Below are 27,306 nucleotides of genomic sequence, written 5' to 3' on the forward strand. Positions count from 1 at the left end.
CTTCTGGCCTCCAGAACTATGAGACAACAAATTGTTGTTCCAGCTATGGAGTGTGTGGTACTTTGCACCACACCAATAATACGATGTGCAACTCTGATTTGACACCTAAGAAGGTTCCAGCCTGAAATTACACTTCCTTTGGTTCTGAAAAAGCTGGAGCTAAGAGTTTAAAGTAGAATACAGGGATTTTGGCTCTCCTGGGTGCCTGGAAAAAGGGAATGCAAATCCACTTTCAGCCTCAAATAATCCCCAGGGGTAATGTTCTAAGAAACACACATTAACTGTCAAAAAGCATAGATCACACAAGGAAACAAGATGCATTGCCCAGAGGCAGCAAAAACCACGGGGTGCAGAATCAGATCCACAGAAGCAGAATACAAAGTAGTTGTGTGTAACGTAGAATAGAAAGGATTGAAAATATGTGTAAAGAGCAAGAAACTCTGAAAATAACCAAGTCAGTTGGGAAAAGATCAAGCAGAACTTCAAGTGCTGCAAAATCTGGGTTGGAACTGGCAGGAAATTGGATTTGGAATGGACACTACATCATATGGTGTGACCCAAGGAAGAGGTGCAGTTGGGGGGACATTTACAAGGCGCGTGGGAAGGCCGATGCCACTGCTAGACACACAGTGGATTTGCATTCCAGAGAAAGATGCTGTCGCCCCCACGCCATGACTACCTTCTTATAGTGGAAGCATGAGAAAATGGCTTGTCAGGTGGAGGAAACACGGAAATGACTTGAGTTCCAGTGGCTTCTGGGAGTTTTCAAAAAACACCTGCTGCCCAGCCCCCCAGGATCTTGGAGTGCAGGGGAACTTGTACCTCCCTTTGCTAAAAGAAGGAAGTTATTGGTCCTGGGGGAAGCTGGATTTTGGAGCAGTCTCTGAGAGAAGGAAAATGGCTCTTGGTGTCTCGCTGTTCATCACAGTGAACTCTTAGGTCAAGCAGCCCTTTTGTACCACAGATATTTATATCACAATGTATGGGTTTAACCTCAGATTAGACAAGAAAGCATCAGTGAACTGGAAAATAGTTCTCATGACATCCCTGACGATGTAGAGATGAAACTAATGAAGATGGAGATGGAAGGAGACGTTCTAACGTACATATAATTTAGACAAATTCCAGAAGAAGAAAGTAAAAGGGATGAGAAAGTAGAATGGATGAGAAGCAATATTTGAAGAGGCACGGGGGTTTGTGTCTGCAAGTACACTTGAGAGGTAATCTAGGTCTTCAACATAAGGACTGCAACTCTTAGGTGAGTCCCAGTGCTGAACTAGGTCCAGAGACAGTGGACTCGTGGGGCAGGGGCAGAGGAGCATGCAACATACTGAGACACCAGCTGGGGTAGCCAAGAGGCTTCTGGCATCAGCCCTCCCCTAACCCTACGCTGCGCAGCTTGTGGGTCTAAAAGAGACCCCTTTCTTCCACTTGAGGAGAGGACAAGGAAGAGTGGGGAGGACTTTGTCTTGCATCTTAGATCCCAGCTCAGCCACAGCAGGATAGGGCACGGGTCAGAGTCACGAGGCCCCTGTTCCAGGCCAAGTTCCCAGATGATATTTCTAGACACACCCTGGGTCAGAAGGGGAACCTGCTACTTTGAAGTAAAGGACCCAGTCCTGGAAGCATTCTCAATCACCTGCTAACTGAAGAGCCCTTGGGCCCTGAATAACCAGGAGTAATACACAGGTACTATGTTGAGGGCCTTGGGCAAGCCTCTGAGACTTGCTGGCTTCTGGTACCAGCGTGGCCACAGTGGGGTAGAGCACCAAGTGGGCTATGGGAGTGCTCAATTCCAGGACTTGACTCTTGGACAGCATTTCTGGATGTGCCCTGGGCCAGAGGAGAGCCCATTGCCCTGAACGGTGAGTCCCAGGCCAGGTAGCATTCACCACGAGCTGACTTAAGAGACCTTGGGTCTTAAGGGAACACTGGCTGGTAGTCCTCACGGCCTGGGGTGGTGGTGACTATGGGGTGAGGCTCTTCTGCCTTTGGAAAGGAGAGGGAAGACTGGGAAGGACTGCTTCTTGTGGTTTGAGTGCCAGCTCAGCCACAACACAATAGAACACCAAGTAGACTTCTAAACTTTTTTAATGCTAGTCCCTGACTCCCAGATGGTACCTCTGGACCCACCTGAGGCCTAGGGGACCTTGCAGCCCTGAAGGGAAAGACACAGGCCTAGCTGGCTTTGCCACCTGCCGATTGTAGAGTTCCAGGGCCTTGAGTGAACATAGGCAATAGCCATGGAGTTTATAGCAGGCCTTGGGCAAGACCCAGTGCTGTACTGGCTTCAGGTCTGACCCAGTGCAGTCATGGTGGTGGTGGTCACAGGGGTGCTTTTGTCACTCCATCCCCAGCTTTAGGTGACTCAGAACAGAGAGAGAGAGAGAGGCTCTCGTTGTTTGGGAGAAAGAGAGGGAAGAGAACAAGAGTCTCTGCCTGATAATCCAGAGAATTCTTCTGGATCTTTTCCAAGACCATCAAGGCAGTACCTCTACGAGTCTGCAAGAACCACAGAATTACTAAGCTTGGGGTGCCCCCTAAAGCAGATACAGCTTAGATCATGCATTCAAGTCTTTTCAAAATCCGGAAAGCCTTCCCAAGAAGGATGGCTACAAATAAGCCCGGACAAAGAAGACTATAATAAATACCTAACTCTTCAATGCCCAGATGCCAAAAAACATCTGCTAGCATCAAACCCATCCAGGAAAACATGATCTCACCAAATGAACTAAGTATAAGGCACCAGGAACCAATTCTGGAAAAACAGAGATATGTGACCTTTCAGACAGAGAGTTCAAAATAGCTGTGTTGAGGAGACTTAAAGAAACTCAAGATAAACACAGAGAAGGAATTCAGAATTATATCAGATAAATTTAACAAAGATACTGAAATAATTTAAAAGAATCAAGCAGAAATTCTGAAGCTGAAAAATGCAGTCGGCATACTGAAGAATGCACCAGGGTCCTTAAACATCAGAATTGATCAAGCAGAAGAAACCATTAGTGAGCTCGAAGATAGGCTATTTGAAAATACACAATCAGAGGAGACAAAAAAGAATAAAAGCAATGAAACACACATACAGGATCTAGAAAATAGCCTCAAAGGGGGCAAATCTACGAGTTATTAGCCTTAAAGAGGAGGTAGAGAGACATACAGGGGTAGAAAGTTATTGAAAGGGATAATAGAGAACTTCTCAAACCTAGAGAAGGAGATCAATATCCAAGTACAAGAAGGTTATAGAACACCAAGCAGATTTAACCCAAAGAAAACTACCTCAAGGCATTTAATAATCAAACTCCCAAAAGTCAAGGATAAAGAAAAGATCCTAAAAGCTGCAAGAGAAAGGAAACAAATAACATACAATGGGGCTCCAATACGTCTGGCAGCAGACTTTTCAGTAGAAACCTTAAAGGCCAGGAGACATATTTAAAGTGGTGAAAGGAAAAAAAAAAAAAAACCTTTTACCCTAGAATAGTATATCCAGTGAAAATATCCTTCAAACATGAAGGAGAAAGACTTTCCCAGACAAACACAAGCTTAGGGATTTCACCAACACCAGACCTGTCCTACAAGAAATGCTAAAGGGGGTAATTTGATCAGAAGGAAAAGGACATTAATGAGCAATAAATGATCACTGGAAGGTACAAAACTCACTGGTGATAGTAAGTACACAGAAGAATACAGAATATTATAACACTGTTAACTGTGTGGTGTGTAAACTACTCTTATCCTAAGTAGAAAGATGAAACAATGAACCCATCAAAAAGAATAACTACAACAACTTTTCAGGACATGCTTAGTATAATAAAATATAAATAGAAACAACAAAAAGTTAAAAAAAAAATGGGGACAAAGTTAAGGCACAGAGCTTTTATTAGTTTTCTTTTTGTTTGCTCGTTTATGCAGATAGTGTTAAGTTGTTATCAGGTTAAAATCATGGGTTATAAGATAGTATTTGCAAGTCTCATGGTAACCTCAAACCAAAAAACATACAATGGATACACAAAATGTAAAAAGCAAGAAATAAATCATATCACCAGAGAAAATCACCTTCACTAGAGGAAGACAGGGAGGAAAGATAGAAGGAGAAGACCACAAAACAACCAGAAAACAAATCAAAATGGCAGGAATAAGCCCTTACTTATCAATAATAACATTGAATGTAAATGGACTAAACTCTCCAAACGAAAGACATAGACTGGCTGAATGGATGAACAAACAAGACCATTGATCTGTTGCCTACAAGAAACATATTTCACCTATAAAGACACACATAGATTTAAAATAAATGGATGGAAAAAGATATTCCATGGAAACCAAAGAGCAGGAGTTGCTAGACTTATATCAGACAAAATAGATTTCAAGACAAAAACTGTAATAAGAGACAAGAGACAAAGAAGGTCACTATATAATGATAAAGGGGCCAATTCAGTAAGAGCATATTTTCAAAGTCATTCTATGAGGCCAGTATTACCCTGATACTGAAACCAGACAAAGACACGTCATAAAAAGAAAACTACAGGCCAGTATCTCTGATGAATATTGATATAACAGTCCTCAGTAAAATACTAAAACCAAATTCAGCAATACATTAGAAAGATCATTCATCACGACGAAGTGGGATACATCATATGCAAATGGTTCAACACATGCAAATCAGTCAACGTGATACATATCAACAGAATGAAGAATACAAACCACATGATCATTTCAACTGCTACTGAAAAAGCATTTAATAAAATTCAACCTCCCTTCATAATTAAAAAAAAAATAAAAAAACTGGGGATAGAAGGGCCGGGCTCGGTGGCTTATGCCTGTAATCCCAGCACTTTGGGAGGCCAAGGTGGGTGGATCATGAGGTCAGGAGATCAAGACCATCCTGGCTACATGGTGAAACCCCGTCTCTACTGAAAATACAAAAAATTAGCCAGGTGTGGTGGCAGGCGCCTGTAGTCCCAGCTACTCAGGAGGCTGAGGCAGGGGAATGGCGTGAACCCAGGAGGTGGAGTTGCAGTGAGCCAAGATCGTGCCACTGCACTCCAGTCTGGGCGACAGAGCAAGACTCCATTAAAAAAGAAAAAAGAAAAAAAAAAACTGGGGATAGAAGGAACATACCTCAACATAATAAAAGCCATATACAAAAGACACACAGCTAGGATTATACTGAATGGGGAAAAACTGAAACTCTTTCCTCTAAAATCTGGAATGTGACAAGGATGCCACTGTCACCACTGTTATTCAACATAGTACTAGAAGTCATAGCTAGAACAATCAGACAAGAGAAAGATGTAAAGGGCATCCACATGGGAAAGGTAGAAGTCAAATTAACTTAGTTGTACACTTTAAAATAACTTAGTGTAATTAGATTGTTGGTAACTCAAAGAATAAATACTTGAGGGGATTTGTACCCCATTCTCCATCATGTGCCTATTTCATATTGCATAACTGTATCAAAGCAGCTCACGTACCCCATAAATATATACACTTACTGTGTACCCACAGAAATTAAACATAAAAGAAATCTTCAAAAAAGAGAAATTCTGAAAAGTCAAAGACAAAGAAATAACTTTGAAAGTAGTAAGGGAAATGCAATTCATCACATACAAGGAAACCCCTGGAAGATTATCAGTGAATTTCTCAGAAGAAATCTCACAGGCCAGGAGACAGTGGGATCATATATTCACAGGGCTGAAAGGATAAAACTGTCAACCTTGGGAAAGATGTCCAGAGATGAAGGAGAGATAAAGGCTTTCCCAAATAAACAAAAACTGTGGGAGTTCATTATCACTGCCTTAGAAGAAATGCTAAAGGGAGTTTTTCAAGTTGAAATGAAAGGACAGTAACAACATGAAGACACAAAAATATAAAAACTCTATAGACAAAAATATAGTCAAATTGGGAGGACTCTGCCACTGTGTCTTAGTCCATTTTGCACTGCCGTAACAGGATGACACGGACTGGGTAATTTATAAAGAACAAAAATGTATTTCTCGTAGTTTTGGAAACTGGGGAGTCCAAGATCAAGGCATCAGCATCTGGTGTCTGGTGAGGGCCTTCTTGCTACATTCTCACATGGCAGAGGCAGAGGGTAGAAGAGCAAAAGGGGACAACCTTCTTCCATCAAGCCCTTTGACAATGGCAGAGTCATCATGGCCTAAGCACCCCAGAGGACACACTTCCCAATACTGTTGCACTGGGGGTTCAATTTTAATATGAATTTTGTAGAAGACAAAAACATCCAAAGCATAGCATATTGTAATGGTGACACAAAAGTTATTTTGAACTCTAGTATAAAATTAAAAGATAAAAAATTTTAAAATAATTATAGCAATAATTTGTTAATGGATACACAATATATAAAAGGTGTAAAGTATGACCCCAATAACACAAAATGTGGGAGAGGAGAAATTAAAGTGTAGAGTTTTTGTATGTGGCTAAAGTTTAGTTGTTATCAGCTTAAAATAAACTGTTATAAAATGTCGTACATAAACCTCCTGGTAACCACAAAGAAAAATAACTGTAGTAGACCCACAGAAGATAAAAGGGAATCAAAGATACCACTACAAAAAAAGAAAAATCTCACAAAGACAGTGAGAGAGGAAGAAAGGACCGAGACTACAAAACAATCAGAAAACAATTAACAAAATGGCAGTAGTAAGTCCCTACCTATTAATAATTACTTTAAATGGATTAAATTATCTACTCAGAAGCCACTAAGCAGCTGAATGGATTAAAAAACAAAACAAAACAAAATCCAACTATATGCTGCTTACAAGATACTTGGTTTAGCTTTAAGGACATAGATAAGCTGAAAAGTGTTATTCTATCCAAATGGGAAGCAAAAGAGAACATAAGTGGCTAACTTATATCAGACAAAATAGACTTTAAATCAAAACTGTCCCAAGAGACAAAGACAGTTGTCATATAATGATAAATGGATCAATTCATCAAGAGGATATAACAATTCAAAAAATATACATACTAGGCCAGGCGCGGTGGCTTATGCCTATAATCCCAGCACTTTGGGAGGTCGAGGCAGATGGATCACGAGGTCAGGAGCTTGAGACCAGACTGGCCAACGTGGTGAAACTCCGTCTCTACTAAAAAAATACAAAAATGAGCTGGGTGTGGTGTCACGCACCTGTAGTCCCAGCTACTCAGGAGGCTGAGACAGAAGAATCACTTGAACCAGAGAGGCAGAGGTTGCAGTGAGCCGAGATCGTGCCACGACACTCCAGCTTGGGTGACAGAGCAAGACTCTGTCTCAAAAAAAAAAAAATATATATATATATACACACACACACACATACACATATATACATATATATACACACGCATATATACATATATATATATACCCAACATAGGAGCACCCAACTATGTAAAGCAAATATTAACATAACTGAAGGGAAAATAGATTACGATAATCGTAGAGGACTTCAACACTTTAAACAGTAGACAGATTATCCAGCTGGAAAATCAATAAGAAAACAGGAGACTTGAGCAACATTACAGACCAAATGGTCCTAACAGATAGATTCAGAACATTCCATCCAATGGCAGCAGAACACACATTCTTGCAAAGTGCACATGGAACATTCTCCAGGAAAGATCCTATGTTAGCTCACAAAACAAGTCTTTTTTTTTTTTTTTTTTTTTTGAGATGGAGTCTCGCTCTGCTGCCCAGGCTGGAGTGCAGTGGCCGGATCTCAGCTCACTGTGAGCTCCACCGCCCGGGTTGATGCCATTCTCCTGCCTCAGCCTCCCGAGTAGCCGGGACTACAGGCGCCCACCACCTCGCCCGGCTAGTTTTTTGTATTCTTTTTAGTAGAGACGGGGTTTCACCGTGTTAGCCAGGATGGTCTCGACCTTCTGACCTTGTGATCCGCCCGTCTCGGCCTCCCAAAGTGCTGGGATTACAGGCGTGAGCCACCGCGCCCGGCCCAAAACAAGTCTTAACACATTTAAGAAGACTGAAATCATATCAAGTATCGTTTCCAACCACAATGGTACAAAACTAGAAATCAATAACGGGAGGAAAAGTGGAAATTTTACACATAGGCGGAAATTTAACAACACACTCCTGAACAACTAATGAGTGGAATACGAAATCAAAACGGAAATAAAATAATATCTTGAGGCAATTGAAAATGGAAACACAACAACCAAACCTCATAGCATGCAGCAAAAGTGATTCTAGATGGGAAGTTTAGAGGAATAAATGCCTACATTAAGAATGATCTGAAATAAAAAACCTAACTTCACACCTCAAGGAACTATAAAATGAGGAACAAATTAAGCCCAAAGTTAGCAGAAGAAAAGAAAGAAAGATCAGAGCAGAAATAAATGAAATACAGACTTAAGAAACAAGAGACAGGGTCGGGCGCGGTGGCTCAAGCCTGTAATCCCAGCACTTTGGGAGGCCGAGACGGGCGGATCACGAGGTCAGGAGATCGAGACCATCCTGGCGAACACGGTGAAACCCCGTCTCTACTAAAAAATACAAAAAACTAGCCGGGCGAGGTGGCGGGCGCCTGTAGTCCCAGCTACTCGGGAGGCTGAGGCAGGAGAATGGTGTAAACCCGGGAGGCGGAGCTTGCAGTGAGCTGAGATCCGGCCACTGCACTCCAGCCTGGGTGACAAAGCGAGAATCCGACCCAAAAAAAAAAAAAAAAAAAAAAAAAAAAAAAGGAACAAGAGACAGGATCAACAAAGCTAAGAGTTGAGTTTTTTTGAAAAGGTTAACAAAACCCACAAACCCTAGGCTAGACTAAAAAAAAAAAAACTCAAATAAATAATAAAATTATAAGTGAAAGAGGAAAGATTACAACTGATACCAAGGAAATATACGAGATTATAATAGACAACTACGCCAACAAGTTGGATAACCTAGAAATGAATAAATTGCTGGAAGCAGACAGCCAACCAAGACTGATTCACAAAAAAACTAGAAAATTGGATGGGGCACGGTGACTCATGCCTGTAATCCTAGCACTTTGGGAGGCGAAGGTGGGTGGATCACCAGAAGAGGAGACCAGCCTGGCTAACATGGCAAAACCCCATCTCTACTAAAAATACAAAAATTGGCCAGGCATGGTGGTGCAACCTGTAATCCCAGATACTCAGGAGGCTGAGGAAGGAGAATCGCTTGAACTTGGGAGGTGGAGATTGCAGTGAGCTGAGATCCAACCTGCGTGATGGGAGCAAGACTCCACGTCAAAAAAAAAAACAAAAAAACAAAAAAACCACACACAAAAAACAAAACAAACAAACAAAAACTAGAAAATCTGAACAGACCAATAATGAGTAAGGAGATTGAATCGGTAATCAAACGCCTCCCAAAAAATAATAGCCCAAGATATCTGATGCCTTTGCTGGTGAATTCCGCCAAGCATTTAAGAAAGAATTAATGCTGATTCTTCTCAAACTCTTTCAAAAAATTCAAGAGGAAGGAACACTTCCAAACTCATTTCATGAAGTCAGAATTACCCTGATACCAAAGCCAGACAAGGACATTACAAGAAAAGAAAATTATGGGCCAATATCCTTGATGAACAGAGATGCAAAAATCCTTACCAAAATATTAGCAAACCAAATTCAACAGCACATTAAAAAGATCGTACACCATGATCAAGTGGATTTTATCCCTGGTGGAGGTGACTTCTTGGAGGTGGTAGCCCCTCTGTTGGTGTGGTCTAGAGCCAGACTGAAGGAAATTTACTCAGGGAAATTTACAAGGCTTCTGTGAAACTGACATGGCAGGGCTTCTAACCTCTGGTTCCAAGATGGGAAAACTAAGTCTCAGCAAAGTGAGAGGTGATGAGACCAGCCCGAGATCATACAGGACCTTGTCTTGGCCTCCTTGTCCCGACTCTGGCCCCTCCAGAGCTGTGACTACTAGTCCCCGGGGGGAGACAGCTTTTCCACCTCTCCCAGACCTGAGCTGGGTGCTAACAGGTCCTGCTGGATGAAAATCCTATGATGCTAACAGACAGCTACCAGGTCAGGGCCGGCCCCCCGCCACCACCCCTTGTCCAAAGTGCAGGGTCACTGTGCTGCCCTCTTGGCTTGTAACAGTTTTGCAACAGCTGCCACTTGTCTTTGAGTGCAGGGACAGGAGAGGTGTGGGGTACCTGGCCACTGCCCTGGGGCTGTGGTGTCTGCTGTGTCTCTCTCCCATGCACCTGCACCTCCAGGGCTCCTGGGAGAACTTAGGCCATGCTCCTTCCTTGCCCTCTTGAGCTCGTTTGTCACCTTGTTGGGTGAGCACAGCCCTAGCTCAGGCCGCTGGGCAAGCCACACCATCCGAAGAGGAGGTCCTCTGCCCCAGGAACCCCACACCACCCCCAGGCAAGCCTCAAACTGGTGGGGCCGGCTTTCCACTAGGCAGCCAGGGGCGTAAGCCAGTGGGCCCTTTGCCTTTGAGGCAGGGACTGAGAATGGTTCAGCACGTGGTCAGGCCCAGAGCCCAGGCCCCCTCCTCTAAGAGGTCCTCCTGGATTCCCCTGCTGGAAGGAAGCCAGCCTCGTGGTGTCGTGCCTCTCCCTGGATCTGTCTGCTTTGTGGACCCTGAGCCCCTTGGGGGCAGGGGCTGGATCTTAGATGTCACTATTGGTTTCCCAGCAGTGCTTTGCATACATTAGGCATTCAGTAAATGTAGAGGATAGACAAGCTGGCAGCAAGACAGTCGGGCATCCTCGGTGCGAATAACACAACAATTTGATTGGTATTAATTACAGCGGATTAGTACATGATCACTTCCGGTATTGGCAGCTGGCATCACTACAGTGTTAACAGACTGCCATTGAAATACCCCTGTCTTTGATCCAGTGTGAGGAGGAGATCTTACTTTACATCAGCACCTGTTCTGATTCTTTGGGCATCCAGAGGTGTATTCTTTTTTTCTGAGACGGAGTCTCGCTCTGCCGCCCAGGCTGCAGTGCAGTGGCCGGATCTCAGCTCACTGCAAGCTCCGCCTCCCGGGTTCACGCCATTCTCCTGCCTCAGCCTCCCGAGTAGCTGGGACTACAGGCGCCCGCCAACTCGCCCGGCTAGTTTTTTGTATTTTTTAGTAGAGACGGGGTTTCACCGTGTTAACCAGAATGGTCTCCATCTCCTGACCTCGTGATCCGCCCATCTCGGCCTCCCAAAGTGCTGGGATTGCAGGCGTGAGCCACCGTGCCTGACCCAGAGGTGTATTCTTTCTGGATTTCTTTCTGGATTTCTTCTTTCTGGATTTCTTTCTGGATTTCCTCCGCACCCCTCTTCTGGGTGTCCGCTTCTGCCTGGGAATGGGTAACTTGCCCCAGCTCAGAGTCAGGCTGCAGCATCCAGTCTGCCTCCCCCACCAGCTTGCTGTGTGGCCCCCTCCCTGAGCACTGCTGTCCCCAACAGTCACTGGAGGCTGGAATCCCTGCCCTGGGGCCTACGTACCATGCAGTAAAAGAGCCAGTGGCTCCTGGGCCTCTCCCCAAACACGGGAGGGATCTGGGAGCTTAGGAGAGCACGACACAGACAGAACAGGAGCCCCTGTCCCTGGGAAGCTGACCCAGGCCTTCTCACCCGCCTCTGAAGGCAGCAAGTGCCCTGTCCCTGGGGGTGAGCAAACTGGGACATGTGCTGAGATGACCTCACCAAAGGAGCCTCCCTGCAATGGACAGGCCCCTGGCCCAAGCTGCTGCTGACCCCGCTTTTCCTGCCCACCCTGCCTGTGCATAGCTCCTTTTGGGCGTGGGGAGCTCAGGCAGGCTCCAGCAGGCGAGGGTGCCTGGGTTCACTGCAGCGACCCTGAGGCCTCTGTTTCAGAGACGAGGAAATGAGGGTTGGAGCGGGAGGTTGACTGCCAGGTCGCCTACGGGTAATGGGGCATGGGGTTTACAGCCCTGCTCTGCCACCCTCAGAGGGAGCTGCCCACTGGGCTGGCCTAGAAGCCCCCACTGAGCTGGCCAAGAAGCCGCGGCGGTGGGCGGTACGCTCCGCCCAGATCCTGGGCGGCGACATGGGGCTGGCAGTGAGGCCAGGGGGCGGGGGAGGCCTGGGGTTCCGGCCAGGCCACTGCTTGGGAAGCAAGAAGGTGAAGGCACCTCCGCTGGGCCAAGCGCTCTTAGGGCCGAGGGGCGCTGCAGCTGACGAGAGGTACTTGGAGGTACAACCCCAGGGAGGGACAAGACTGGGGCCTCCCTTATGTGGGCGGGGCTGGGCCTGGCCGGAGCTGGCTGGGATCTCCCTCTGCCTGTGGCTGCAGGGACCATCCAGTTGGGTGAGCAGGACCAGGATTCACCATATGGGCAGCTGCCTCCCCGCCCCCCACCGCTCCACCCCACAACAATCTGCCTTCCCGCCCCAGGCGAAGGTGCCAGGCGCTCTCCTCGCTTGACCCCCGCCACCCCGTGAGCCTGGGAGGAGGAGGGCGTTCCTGGGTCCCCTGCTTTGCAGTGAGGTTAAGTTGTTGCTCAAGGCCCCGGTCCTGTGACAAAACCTCCACCGTCTGTCTGATCCCAAGCCCAGGGCTGTCCTCAGCCCTCACTCCTGGGAGGCTGACTCAGGGGCGGGAGAGAGTTGGAGGGGGCAGGAGAGCGGGTTAATATGGAGGCAGCTATTTCTAGGGAGGTGGCAGGCAGGAGGGGCTCCGGGCTGTCTCCACTGGGGCCGCTGCCAGCCCCCAGCCCCCAGTCTGGCAGTCCCGAGAGCCCTGACTGTCCAGACAGGTGGTGAAGGGGCACGTGGCAGCCTCTGGCGCCAGCAGCTGTTGCGTTGGGCACAGTTGGAAGGAGGAGAGAGACTTTTGCCCAGAGCTGACCAGGTGTACTGTGCTGTGCAGCACCGTGGTGGGGGGTGGGGCAGGGGTGTTCAGCCTTGGAGAACCTTCCTCGGTGCCACTCAAGCTGGCTTTCCCCTGGTAGGGCACCACTTCTGGGGGCTCCTGGAAGACTGTGGACCTTCAAGCACTGAAGGTATGTACAGACACGTGCAGGGGGCATGCCTCCTTGTCTGGGGCCACCTCTGCAGGCAGGAGGCAGACAGGCTGACACACTGAGGGCTGAGAGGCTGAGGACAAGCTCCAACCCCTCCGCACTCCCCTCGCCACTCCGAGCAGACTCCCTGCTCCCTCCCTGGGGATAGGGCGCTGGGGCAGGGGATGGGAGGGCCGCCCTGACCTGCCTGAGAGCTGGGATCCCCCTCACATCCCCCACTGTACCTAGGACAGGGTTCTGCACCTCGTCAGGCTTGGGCAGTGCCCACAGTTCAGGTGGGACAGGGTGTGGCAGTGGGTCCTGAGTCCCCCTGGGATGGTCAGAAGAGGGGGCAGGAGAGAGTTCCTGGCACGGCCACATGGAGGCCCTGTGACCCTGGTCACCTCAGGGAGCCTCTCCATGTGTCAGACTCCCCCGCTGTGAAGTATGTGTCTATAGGTGTTCAACGAGAGTGAACGAACGTGCATAGCATATGGTCCACTCTTGAAAAACGAGGCTGACTTTCTCAGCTAATTACATCAATCCTTCATACTGATGTAGGTGGCACAGCACTCCACACCTCGGATCACAGCCACATCCCTTTCACTTTTCCTGTAGATCCCAGAAAAGGGCAGTGGAGGTCCACGTTGCGCAGGACACCACCCTACCCCTCCATTGATGGCTGTTGTGAGACCTTGGTTCTTAACTTCTTAGTTTAAAGAATTTAGGCCGGGCACAGTGGCTCATGCCTGGAATCCCAGCACTTTGGCAGGCCGAGGCACGCGGATCACCTGAGGTCAGGAGTTTGAGACCAGCCTAGCCAACATGGTGAAACCCTGTCTCTACTAAAGATACAAAAATTAGCCAGGCCTGGTGGCATGCACCTGTAATCCCAGCTACTCAGGAGGCTGAGACGAGAGAATCGCTTGAACCCAGGAGGCAGAGGTTGCGGTGAGCCGAGATCATGCCACTGCACTCCAGCCTGGATGACAGAGTGAGACCCTTTCTCAAACAAACAAACAAACAAACAAACAAAAAGAATTTAAACATGAGACACACAGCAAAAGAGCTGCAGCATAGAGCGATTTATTGCAAAGGAAAAAGAAGATTTTGAAAGTTAGGTGCAGAAAAGACAGTGCAGCATCCTGGGAGAGAGAGGATTTGGGGGGACTGCTCCTAAGGGTGAGGCAGCGTTGACCATTGCTGGAGAAACCCTCTTTCAGGGAGTCTTCCACAATTATTCATAAGCGGGTGGAAAGAGAGATTACTAGGAAACATGTGATGGCGGGTCCTCTGGGTGCACATGAGGTGTACATGCTTGTTCAAACGTCACATGTCTCATTAGCATCTTTTTTTTTTTTTTTTTTGAGATGGAGTTTCACTGTTGTTGCCCAGGCTGGAGTGCAATGGCGCAGTCTTGGCTCACTGCAGCCTCCACCTCCCAGGTTTAAGCAATTCTCTTATCTCGGCCTCCTGAGTAGCTGGGATTACAGGCATGCACCACCACACCTGGCTAATGTATTTTTAGTAGAGACGGGGGTTTCTCCATGTTGGTCTCGAACTCCTGACCTCAGGTGATCCGCCTGCCTTGGCCTCCCAAAGTGCTGGGATTACAGGCATGAGCTCCCCAGCCCGGCCTCATTAGCATCTTAAAATCTCCACCCAGGGGTGTGTTTTTTACTATTAGAATGAGCAAAGGGTCAGTTTGAGGACAGGTGAAATCAATGCGCACATGCCCTCTCCAGGGGAAAGGCCCTACTGCAGACAGCTTTGCTTGAACGAGCTCAGTTACAACGCAAACATGGAGGCTGATTGTATTGATTGCACAGTCACCACAGTTGCTGCGTCCCCCGGACATGATGACTCCTTTGACTGCCTGTCCTGCGTCACCCGCACCCAAGGAGACATCCGTTTTCATCAGCGCCTTCTCTCCTGAGAAGGAGGGCTCCCTCTTGCATTCTCATTGTTATTGGATTTTTCTGGCTGGGGAGATCTGGGAGGGCTTCCTGAAGGAGGAGGGATTTGGGGTAGGTCAGCTGGGATGGAGCAGAGGGGAGGAAGGCCTGTTAACCTAGCTTCTGGGCCCCTACTCTGCAATCCCAGTGGCCCCAAGGGAGCAGAGCCCGGACACCACATCCTTCATTAGCTTCTGCCTTAGGTCCCACTGAGCTTTGGGGCTGATGAGGAGGCAACACCTCTTGTCTGGGTTTGGGAGGGGCCTGCCCAGGAGGAGGTACTGGCTCCAGGCTTGGGGGTTGGGCGCCCCATCTCAAGGCTGCCTGCTGATACCCTGTGGCCACTGCTGTGACTCTCCCTCCTCCTGGCTGGCTGTCTGGGAGTGCAAGTGACTCCATCCCTCAACACAGCCCCCGCCTTGCCTTGCTGTGCCACCACCACCGCCTTCTCTGGGCACTCCCCCAGGTCCCATCCCCACACCACAAGACCTGGGGTCTGCCCCAGCACAGACCTGTGGGGTTCCAGGGCTGCATGGTCCCTCAGAAGCATCTTGAGCTCTGAAAGGGCTCTCGAGACTGGCGGGACGGCCCCCTTCCAGCCCCGGCCTCTCCCTCTCTGCGACCTGGGGGTGAGCGTCCCTGAGACCAGAGCTCCTCCTTTCCAGCTGTTGGTCCTCTGTCCTCAGTCCCCTCCCCGTCCTCCCTGCCCGGCCTCATGGGGCAGCCCGCTTTCCTCAGGTCTCACTTTGGACCTCTGCTAGCCACATCAACCACTCTTCTCTGCCTCCCCTTGTGGCCCTGACCCCCACTCCTACCCAGAGCTTGGCGCTCCCTGTCTTTTCTGTGGGCTGGCAGAGACCTATCCTCACCATGGTTGCCCCTGGGCACTGACAGAGCCTGCTGCATACCAGGTCCTTAAAAATACACACAGAATGAATGAATGAATAAATGAATGAATGCATGCATGACACGGGGAAGCGGCAGGAGGAAAGTCCTGGGAGGTAACACTGTAGGGCCCTTATTCCCCTGGGTACTCAGCACAGCCCCCACCGTGTCCCCTCTGCACCCCACCCAGCTCTGATTCTCTCCCCAGCTCCCTGCTGTGCTGAGGCCCGGAGCCCCCATGGCCTCACTGAGCCGAGCCCTGCGTGTGGCTGCTGCCCGCCCTCGCCAGAGCCCTACCCGGGGCCTGGGGCCATGCAACCTGTCCAGCGCATCTGGCCCCACAGCCGAGAAGAGTGTGCCATATCAGCGGACCCTGAAGGAGGGACAAAGCACCTCGGTGGTGGCCCAAGGTCCGAGCCGACCCCTGCCCAGCACAGCCAACGTGGTGGTCATTGGTGGAGGCAGCTTGGGCTGCCAGACTCTGTACCACCTGGCCAAGCTGGGCATGAGTGGGGCGGTGCTGCTGGAGCGGGAGCGGCTGACCTCCGGGACCACCTGGCACACAGCAGGTAGGGACCAGGGGCCAGGTAGGGGCAGGGAGGGATAGGACATAGCGAGGGGCCACAGTCCCTTGCTAGCTGAGACAGTTCTAGGTTCACAACCACCAGCCTGGGGAAGAGACCCTGGGGAAGGGTGCTTGGCCAATTTGCAGATGGGTGGAGCTGGGGGTACCGCTTGCCCTCCGAGTCTCTCAAGAGCTGTGGTGGGAGGAGGAAGTAGATGCTGCTTGTGTGGCCTGGACAGTGAAGCTGGGACCAAGGCCGGAAACTCCAGGCAGCTGGTCCAGAGAGCAGAAACCGCTTTCCCGGACAGAGCCACCAGGATTGAGGGCATCCCAGGGAGTGGAGGAGGACAGACGGAGACCTTTGGGGGTGAAGCAGACCTGTGTCCTCCATGAGCACCAGAGGCTTCTACAGTTCTCATTCTCCTAACTAGCCAGTGGGCATATATTAAGCACCTATGGTGTGCATGTCCCAGGACAGCCAACCTTCTGCCTTCACCCTTTCAACCATGGGTGTCCTGGTAAACTGGATCTCCTGACTTGCAGTGTCGGCCAATTTCTGTGGTATAAACATTCCCACCTTGGCCAATAGCAAGCCACCAGTATGAGGTCACTGACTGTGGAGTTGGGAAGAGGTTTATCCCTGGGCTCCTGAGAGCTGATGCGAGCCGGCTCCCACACGCCACGGCTCCAACCCTTGCTCTTGCCTTCTCACCGGCCCCCTAGCTGGGCTGTCATAGCCCCTTCCCTGACACTTCATCAGTCACACCCCTGGCCTGCCACCTCTCAGACTCAGCTGCTGGAGGGCAGCCTTTGTTGGGAAGAGTGCAGATTTAGGCTTCATTCAGTAGTGGGTCGGTGTCCTGGTGCCCCCACTCACCTGCTCTGTGGCCTTGGCCACAGAACTGTTGGTGCCACCTGAACTTGATCGATAAGAGAATCATGCCCTCCTCATAGGATGACAGGCTTAGCACGGGGCTTGGCACACAGTAGGTGCTCCAAAAATGGGGGCCTTTGCTATGTCACTCTCTGAGCTGCCCCAGGGCGAGACCTCCCTCACATTCATCTTGGTCCTGTTATTTCCTGCTCAACAACCTCTCCAGGCCCCCCAGGGCCTGCAGAGAAAGACCCTGCAGAGAAAGACACCCATGGTTGAATATCAGGGTATCTCCAGATATTCATAGGAGGGAAGGAGGTGCAGTCCCCTCCCTGGGGAGTGATGGCACCCACCCTCCCGGGCAGGCTTGCTGTGGCAGCTGCGGCCCAGTGACGTGGAGGTGGAGCTTCTGGCCCACACTCGGCGTGTGGTGAGCCGGGAGCTGGAGGAGGAGACGGGACTACACACGGGCTGGATCCAGAATGGGGGCCTCTTCATCGCGTCCAACCGGCAGCGCCTGGACGAGTACAAGAGGCTCATGTCGGTGTGTGCTCCCCTGCGGGGGGCAAAGAGGGGGGCTTGGGTGGGTGGGTGCACTCCCTGGGGGGTCATATTGGTGGGTGCACGCCCTGAGGGGGGTAGGGTGGGCTCCCTGTGAGGATGGAGGTACGGGGGGCTCATGTCCGTGTGCGCATCCCTTGAGGGGCTGGGGGTGGGGGGTTCGTGGGGATGAGTCTGCCTCCTGCGGGGTCGGGGGTGGGGCTTATGTCGGTGAGCACCGTTCTGCCACGAGAGAGAGGACATGCCACAGGGAAGGAGCCCCGGCAGGTGACAGATCTGGGTTCCAGCCCTAGCGCTGCCCCTTGCTGGCTGTGCCACCTGGAGAAAGTGACTTTGCCAGGCTTCATACAGAATTCCCAGACAGAGAATCTGATTGGCTCAGCTCTTCCCTGTCCCAGTGGTCCACGCCTGAGGACACTGATTGGCTGTTCTTGGGCCAATCAATGTGGGGGCGTGGTCTATCTGACACTCTGAAACTGAGGACCTTCCTCTCTCTTGGCAGCTGGTCTGACTGGGAAACTTCTCAGGCCTAAAGTATTAGACTTGTGGGGTTATTTATTTTATATAATAGACACTTTGTGCCGGGCACTGGTCTAAGTTCTTGGTCAGTGACATACACTATTCTGACCCCCACTTCACTTGGGTGAGCCTGAAACGACTTTGCCCCAGGTTGGTCACACAGCTGGTGAGGGTCGGGTTGGCACAGGGGGCCTGGCCCTGGAGCCTGCCTCGATGGAGTATCCCCTGCTCCTTAACTCTTATGCTGAAGCGGATTCAAGGGACAGGCTCCAAAGGCGTGGGCACCAGCTAAGGCTTCTGGGAGAAAGTGAGGCTGGGGTTTGCGGTGGATGCCCAGCTGGGGAGGGAGTGGCCCAAGGGTCTGCTTCCCACGGACTCAGTTAATCTCCCTGGGTCCTCCCAGCTGGGCAAGGCATATGGTGTGGAATCCCACGTGCTGAGCCCGGCAGAGACCAAGACTCTGTACCCGCTGATGAACGTGGACGACCTCTATGGAACCCTGTATGTGCCCCACGACGGTACCATGGACCCTGCTGGCACCTGTAGCACCCTCGCCAGGGCAGCCTCTGCCCGAGGAGCACAGGTACTGATGGCCCCCCGGCTCTGGGTCCCCTGCCCCCAGCCCACTCCTCCTGCCTTAGAACCCTGAGAGCAGAAGGCAAGAGAACAGCAGCCATTCTCTGACTGCTGTGTGACTTGGGGCCAGTGAGGACCTCGCTGAGCCTTCTGGTCCACCCCTGCCAAGGGGAGGCTATGCCTTCGGTCTGTTCACAGACATCAGGTCATGCCGTGGGTGCACCCATTCCTCTGCTGCTTGAGCAAATTGTCTCAAAAGCCCTTCTTGTAATTTGTATCTGCATTTATCTCAACTCCGCACATCTTTGTAGAACAATTTTAAGAAGACACATAAGCAAAAAAGAAGTCAAAATCACAGAGCAGTAACTAGTATTGACATTTTAGTATGTTTTACTCCAAATATTTTTCTATGAAAACATATATGTATGCAAAATAGAACCAAGCTGCTGTTGCTTTGTGACTTTTTTTGAGACGGAGTCTCGCTTGTCGCCTCCCAGGCTGGAGGTGCAGTGGCCGATCTCAGCTCACTGCAAGCCCGCTCTCCCTGGTTCACGCCATTCTCCTGCCTCAAAGGCCTCCCGAGTAGCTGGGACTACAGGCACCCCGGGCCACCTGCCCGCTAGTTTTTGTATTTTTAGTAGAGACGGGTTTCACCGTGTTAGCCAGGATGGTCTCTCGATCTCCCGACCTCGATCCGCCTCCGCCTCGGCCTCCCAAAGTGCTGGGATTACAGGCTTGAGCCACCGCCAGCCTGGCCTTTTTACCAAACAGTAGACTGCAAACATCTTTCCATTAATCAAATATCTTGCTTTAAAAAAAAAAAGTCAGTTACTTTTTCACATTATGAAAAGAGGGTTTCCCCCAACAAGTCAAGTGAAAGAACTTGACCAACTTTCAAGTTCTCCAAGTCAAGGCATGGGTGGGTCTAGTTTTCTGGTGCTGTGGTCATCCCGTTTCCCTGACAGTATCACAGGGGACCTGCTGCTAGCAGAAACAGTGTCCCCAGCTCCCCTCTGGGAGGAGAGGTTGGTTGAAGGGGGGTTGGTAAACTCCCCCAGGGAGTCCCGTGGAGTTTTAGAAGCAGTTCCTCTCAATCCCAGGTCATTGAGAACTGCCCAGTGACCGGCATTCGTGTGTGGACAGATGATTTTGGGGTGCGGCGGGTCGCAGGTGTGGAGACTCCACACGGTTCCATCCAGACGCCCTGCGTGGTCAACTGTGCAGGTGGGAGTAGCATTTCTCCTGACTCCTGTGTGGCCATGCTGGCTGCTCCCTAAACCTGCTCCCACCTCTGCAGGGCTTCTTTCTGGGGTGGGGAGCCCCTGCTAGGGCAGACAGGTCTGCAGAGGCAGCCTGTGCACACCTGAGAGGCAGCTCCCACCACGTGTCAGCAGAGCTGAGCTGTCTGTGCTCTGCCCGCAGGAGTGTGGGCAAGTGCTGTGGGCCGGATGGCTGGAGTCAAGGTCCCACTGGTGGCCATGCACCATGCCTATGTCGTCACCGAGCGCATTGAGGGGATTCAGGTAGGTGGACAGCCCCGGGTTCTGTGTCAGTCTGTGGAGGGCACAGCGACCTGGCTCTGAATCCCAGCTTGAACCCAGGTGGTACAACCCTAGTGGGTTCCCTCACTGCCCCAAGCCTCAGTCACCTCATTTGTGAAATGGGGATTGTAACACGGAGTGTTTCCACGTGGTGTGAAGATTAAACTAGGGAGCACAGGGGTATCCCTGATGGGGCTGACTCCCTTGTTCCTCAGGGCCTGGCCTCTCCTTGATGCCCAGAACACAGCCCAGCCTGTCCTGCATGGTGCAGGAGGTCTAGCTTTTTGTCATGTTCTGTGCCCAGGAGTTTCAGGGAAGCCCCAAATGTTTGCACGCTCCCAGTGTGCCTGGGGTGCCTGTCTCAGAGGGTGCTGGTTCCTGGCATGAAGAACCTCTCTGAGAGCCTTCTGCCAAGGGAGGTTGGGGGCCTGGGTGCCCTCTGCCCTCTCTTCTCTCTTCTCTCCTGTCCTCAACCCCTCCCTCCCATGGTGGTGGCTGGGAGCTTCCTGCCACTTTGTTACTGACTGCCCACTTTCCATCCATTCATCATGTGACCCTCCCTTACTCATTCCTCTCTCTGTCCAGCCCCCCGTCTCTCCATCCGTCTCTCCATCCATCTACTCCTGTATCTATCCACGCCTTCTCCTATTTATTCCCTCATCCCTCTACCCATCTCCCTTCCCTTCGTCCACTCCTCCCTCTACTCATTCCCTCCCTCTATTCATCTTGCCATCTCTCCATCCATTCTTCCCTCCTCCATCTCTCCATCCATCTATTCATCTATTTATCCACATGTTCACCTGTCCATCCCTTCTTTCATATATCCTTCCATCCACCCACCCACTCAACCTTCTACACATCAATCCCTCCCTCCCTCCCTCCCTCTAGCCACACATCTCTCCCTCTGCCCTTCCTCCAGCATCCACCTACATATTAATCCAACCATTCACATTCCATCAAACCCTCCCTGCATCAGACATTGATGGGGTGAGCTCAGTGTTTCAGACCCTATTTTAGAAGCTGTGGCCATAACACAGACAGAGATCTAATTCTTGCTGGGTAGGGTTGGGGGGAGGTACAGACAAGTATACGTGCAATTGCAGAACATGCTGATAAGGGTTCTGATGGGAACTCAGGGGCTATAGGAATTCCCAGCCCTAGTGGACCAGGGGAGGCTCCCTGGAGAAGGTGGCTGCATCTAGGTGAGGCTCTTGAGGGTGGCATGGTGGACAAGAAGCGTGCACAGAGTGTGCATGGCAATCGGGACCTGCAGGCCGTTCAGACAGCCAGGGCCAGAGGCTGTGGGGCAGGGTCAATGTGAGAACAGACTGCCCTTGTTTAGGGTCAGGGCCAGTGAGAGGGAAGCCTGGGCCCCTGAGCGGGGAGCTTCGTCCCTGGGGGCTACCCATCACCACCCTTTGCCAGCCTGGCTTCCCTATGGTCACTGGGGAGGTGTCAGGCTTGGTTGCTTCGTAGACCAGGGCGATGAAGAGGGTGGGGAAATGGGGCGGAACCTGAGTCCCAGTGGGCTCTTGCCTCTGACTCCAGTGCACTGGCAAGCCACGCCCCACTGGACACAGGACCCCTTATTCATAGAATGAGTCTAACTCCAGCAAACACTTACTGCGGGTGGCTGGTGCCACGTGCCGGGTTAGGGACTAAGAGTAGTCACACTGTGGGTGTCAGAGCTGAGTGCTGAGGCCTCTTCCCCAGCTCCGGGTCCCTGGGGAGAGCCTCTTCCCCTAGGTGGCCACCAGGGATCGCGCTCAGGCTGCAGTGGGCTCCTGGAGGGCGCGCAGAGCTGTGTCCTGGGACTTCAGGGAGGGTGGCCACAGAGTGTCCCCCAAGCGCAGGACTGTGGCTCCATCCTCCATCCCTAATTCCTCCCAAGGCCTGCCTTTGAGGTGCCTTTCCAGGGAAGAAGCAAGGCAGAGTTGGCCTAGGTCCCTGCAGCTGCCTCCTCTTGTCTATGTCAAGATTCAAGCAAAGCTAGGGGGTGTTACTTACAAAGCCAGTCCAGATCCCAGCATGCCTCTGGTACCAGAGCACAGGAAAAGGGCCACCAGCCCCGGCAGCTCCGAGACCTGGTAGGAGAAAAGCGGAGATATGGGGCTTCGCACAAAGCCCCTCATGTTCCTCTGACACCTGGCCATGTGCACGTGCCCGGAAGTTGGCCCTGCCAGAGGCTGCCGCTGGGCAGTTGGTGTGAATCTGAAGAAGGAGCCAGGCCGCCGGCCCTGACCTGCCCACCTGCTGTGGCCTGACCCCCCCTGGGTGGGCCACAGAACAAGGCAGGGGGCCCTGTCTTGGGTGCATGCCACCTGTGCAGCCCATTTCCATCTGCTCAGGAAGCTCCCTAGGTGTGGCAGCCTTGTGCAGCTGGACACTGTCCACCCAGATCAGACACAGCCACACACATTGGGGCCTGGGGGCTCCGGCTGGCAGGTGAGGGCTCAGGTCTCATGTGTGGTTCATCTTTCTTCTTGGGTGGCCAGAGGGTTGTGTGGCCCCAAGGATCTCCCTTTTCTGAGGATCTGTCCCAGGCCTGGGTCCTAGAGAGCTCTGCCCACAGCTTCCTTTGTGGCCGGGGCTCATCTCTTCCCTCTCTGAGCTGTCGTTGAAGCAGGTGGCCCGGGTGCTCTTAGGTGGCCTCACATTTGCGCTCTGGCATCCTTTTGCAGCAGCAAGGAGTGGCTTCTCCATCAAGGGGCAGAGTCGTGGGTAAGAGCCCGGGTGCTGGGTTTAAACGCTGACTCCTCCATCACCCAGGCTGGGAAAGTCTGTCACCACTCTGAACCTTGGTTCCGCAAAATGGGTAATAACCATCCCTACTGCCTCAGGCTCTGTTGCGGGAAGAACAGAGTGGTGCAGCTGGGTGTGGTGCCTGGCATACAGCAGGTGCTGGTGAGGAGGTAGCTGTGCGATGACAAGGACAAGGACAGAGGGGTGTGGAGTTGTTGCCAGCTGGAGCTTCGGAGAAAGATCGCAGAGGGCAGGAGCAATAAGGCAGGGCTCGGATGGAAGAAAGAGGCAGATGGAAGGCATGGGCTGAGGTCAGGAGACAGGGAGTCAGTGGCACCAGGGCCAGACTGGAGACAGCCAGAGCAGGAGGCTGCTGTCTGGAGAGAAAGGCCAGGGCTCCACTGGACGCTGGTGCTGAACTGGGAACTCCGCTGGGTGCTCAGAGGTAGCAGGGTCTGTGCAAGGGGCAGGAAAGTCCAGACATGGATCCTGCTGGGACAAGCATCAGGGGCTTCCCCGGCCACCAGGTGTCCCCACTGTCCTGCTCTATGGAGCTCTGGGGCCGGCTTTGTTTTCAAAGTAGTAGTGCTGGTAGAGGTTAGGATATGACTATTATTATTATCATTGGTTGAGACAGGGTCTCACTCTGTTCCCCAGGCTGGAGTGCAGTGGCACGAACATAGCTCACTGCAGCCTCAACCTCCTGGGCTCAAGCGATCCTCCCACCTCCGCCTCCCGAGTAGCTGGGACTACAGGCACGTGCCACCACTCCTGGCTACTTTTTGTATTTTTTATAGAGATGAGATTTTTTTTTTTTTTTTGAGACGGAGTCTCGCTCTGTCGCCCAGGCTGGAGTGCAGTGGCCGGATCTCAGCTCACTGCAAGCTCCGCCTCCCGGGTTCACGCCATTCTCCTGCCTCAGCCTCCCGAGTAGCTGGGACTACAGGCGCCCACCACCTCGCCCGGCTAGTTTTTTGTATTTTTAGTAGAGACGGGGTTTCACCATGTTAGCCAGGATGGTCTCGATCTCCTGACCTAGTGATCCGCCCGTCTCGGCCTCCCAAAGTGCTGGGATTACAGGCTTGAACCACCGCGCCCGGCCTAGAGATGAGATTTTGCTATGTTGCCCAGGCTGGTCTCAAACTGCTCAAGTGGTCCTCCTGCCTCAGCCTCCTAAAGTCCTGGGATTACAGGTGTGAGCCACTTCCCCCGGCTATTATTATTTTTAAACAGTGCTCAGTTACTGGGAACTTCCATGTGCTGCCTGACAATGATCCCTTGATGCAGATGCTCTCATTCCAATGAACAGGACTCCTGGGATCCCGGCGGAGAGGGAGGGAGCATCTGCCAGGATGTCCCTTCTGGTCTCTGCACATCCCCTTTTCTGCTCTCAGAGGCGGGTCAGGGGTCACATCTTCTGTGCTCATCTCCAGTTCAGGGGCAGGTGACAGAGGCATTGAGAGAAGGCTGTTCCTCGCCTGCAGAGGAGCCGCAGTGGAGGTGGACGTCATGCCTGCTTGCTTTCTAAATCGTCTTGTTTTGTTTGGTTTGTTTATTGGTTAAATCAGCAGTTCCTGTCTGCCATATTATCATTTTGTAAACAATGGGTTTTTGTTTGTTTGTTTGTTTTGTTTTGTTTTGAGACTAAGTAAGTTTCACTTTGTTGCCCAGGCTAGAGTACAGTGGCACAGTCTCAGCTCACTGCAGCTCTGCCTCCTGGGTTCAAGCAATTCTCGTGCCTCAGCCTCCCATGTAGCTGAGATTTCAGGCGTCCATCACCACACCCAGCGGATTTTTTTTTTTTTTTTTGTATTTTAGTAGAGACGGGGTTTCACCGTGTTGCCAAGGCTGGTCTCGAACTCCTGAGCTCAGGCAATCCGCCCATCTCGGCCTTCCAAAGTGCTAGGATTACAGGCGTGGGCCACCGTGCCCAGCTGATTATGTAAACATTGTTAATGCCTGATCAAGTAGTGTCCAACTTTTTGTGTTTCTTGGAGTTATTAATAGTTTTTGCCTCAGTTGCTCAGTTTCCTCTGTAACTGGTGTGTGTGTGTGTGTGTGTGTGTGTGTGTGTAACATTATCCTCATGACCCAAAACCCATACCTGTTATCAATCACTCCCCATTTCCCACACTATCCCCAGACTTAGGCAATCTCAAATCTGATTTCTGCCTTGATGGAGTTTCCTATTCTGGACATTTATTTTAAATGGAATCACACAATGTCTGGTTTCTTTTGCATCATGTGTTTTCATGGTTTGTCCATGTAGTACGTGTATCAGTATTTCATACTTTTTTGCAGCTGAATAATACTCCATTGTATGGATAGAATGTACTTTATTTATCCATTCACCCACTGGTGGACATTTGGTGTTTCTCATTTCTGGTTATTTTGAATAGTGCTGCTGTGAACATCCATATGCATGTTTTTGTGGGGACCTATGTTGTTATTTCTCTTGAGTTTATACAAGTTGAGCACCCCAAATCTGAAACTCCAAAATGCTCCAAAATCCAACACTTTTTGAACTCTTAACATGATGCTCAAAGGAAATGCTCACTGGAGTATTTTGGATTTTGATTTTTGGTTTGGGGATGCTCAACAGGTAATGCAAATATCCAATAATGCAAATATTGTGAAATACTGCTGTTCCCAAGCATTTCAGATATGGAATACTCAATATATCCATTGGAGTGGAATTACTGAATCATATGGTAACTCTATTTAACATTTCAATGAACTATCAGACTATTTTCCAAAGAAGCTGCACCATCTTACATTCCCACCAGTGAGGTATACGGAGGGGTTCCAGTTCCCCTTCATCCTCACCAACTGTTGTTATTTTTTGTCTTTTTTAATGCCGGTTATCCTAGAAGGTATGAGGTGGTGTCTCACTGTGGGTTTGATTTGCATTTCCCTAATGACTAATGATGTGGAGCCTCTTTTCGTGTGCTTATTGATGTATTTGTGTATCTTCTTTGGAGAAATGTTTACTCTGACACTACGCCCATTTAAGAATAGGTTTGCTTGGCTGGGTGTGGTGGCTCACGCCTGTAATCCCAGCACTTTGGGAGGCCGAGGTAGGAGGAGCATGAGGTCAGGAGATCAAGACCATCCTGGCTAACACGGTGAAACCCCGTCTCTACGAAAAATACAAAAAATTAGCCAGGCGTAGTGGCGGGCACCTGTAGTCCCAGATACTTGGGAGGCTGAGGCAGGAGAATGGTGTGAACCCGGGAGGCGGAGCTTGCAGTGAGCCGAGATAGTGCCAGTGCACTCCAGCCTGGGCTGCAGAGCGAGACTCTGACTCAAAAAAAAAAAATCTTTCCGTAGGATTTCCTTAAATATTCTGGATACAGGTCCTTCATTATGTACATGATTTATGAACATTTTCTTCTATTCAGTGGTTGAAACTTCTATTCAGTGGTTGTCTTTTCAGTTTCTTTTTTTCTCTCAGAATCCAGAAGTCATACATAACCTTTTCACTTTTATTTATGGTATGGTTTGTAGCACAAGTTTTAAATTTTAATAATGTCCAATTCATCTCTTTTTTTTCCCCTTTTGTCATTTGTGCTCTTGGTGTCATATTTAAGAAGACATTTCCCAACCCAAGACTGTAAAGATTTACTTCTAATATTTTCTTCTAAGGCTTTTATAGTTTTAGCTTTTATACTTATGTCTGTGATCCATCTTGAGTTAAATTTTGTGCATGGTGTGAGGTAGGGGTCCAACTGCATTCTTTTGCATGTGGCTATCCAGTTGTCCCAGCAACATTTTTTGAGAAGTCTGCTTTCCCCCAAGGAATTGTCTTAGCTCCCTTATTGAAAATCATTAACTCTGAAGAAGAAGGTTTATTTCTCGACTCTCAATTCTAATTCATTGATCTGTAGGTCTATCCTTATTTAGTAGCTCACTGTCTTGATTACGTAGCTTTGCAGTAAGTTTGGAATCAAGAAGTGTGAATCCTCCAACTTTGTTTTTCCTTTCCAAAATTGTTTTGAGTATTCTTGGTCCTTTGCATCCCTGTATGAACTTTAGGGTCAGCTATTTAATTTCTTCAAAGAAACTAGCTGAGATTCTAACAGGCATTGTGTTGAAGCCATAGATCAATTTGGGATGTGTTGTCACCTTAACA

General features: G+C 50.2%; 1 protein-coding gene across 4 annotated transcripts in view; it reads left to right on the plus strand.

The window, feature by feature from the left end:
- Window positions 1-12,001: 12,001 nt before the first annotated feature.
- Window positions 12,002-27,306, plus strand: part of SARDH (sarcosine dehydrogenase) — an 85,085-nt gene continuing 69,780 nt past the window's right edge. For 3 of the 4 annotated variants that reach the window (XM_031662419.1, XM_031662421.1, XM_017949506.3), the window contains exons 1-7: window positions 12,038-12,138; window positions 12,906-12,956; window positions 16,005-16,365; window positions 17,601-17,779; window positions 18,719-18,898; window positions 19,992-20,115; window positions 20,314-20,414. In XM_031662419.1, the coding sequence (XP_031518279.1) occupies window positions 16,035-16,365; window positions 17,601-17,779; window positions 18,719-18,898; window positions 19,992-20,115; window positions 20,314-20,414 (915 nt within the window). In that variant the 5' untranslated portion in view covers window positions 12,038-12,138; window positions 12,906-12,956; window positions 16,005-16,034. Of the gene's footprint in view, window positions 12,139-12,905; window positions 12,957-16,004; window positions 16,366-17,600; window positions 17,780-18,718; window positions 18,899-19,991; window positions 20,116-20,313; window positions 20,415-27,306 lie in introns of all 4 variants that reach the window. The other variant, XM_017949509.3, reaches the window with a different exon arrangement.

Source organism: Papio anubis, unplaced genomic scaffold (genome assembly GCF_008728515.1).
Source record: "Papio anubis isolate 15944 unplaced genomic scaffold, Panubis1.0 scaffold64, whole genome shotgun sequence".
Lineage (NCBI taxonomy): Eukaryota > Metazoa > Chordata > Mammalia > Primates > Cercopithecidae > Papio > Papio anubis.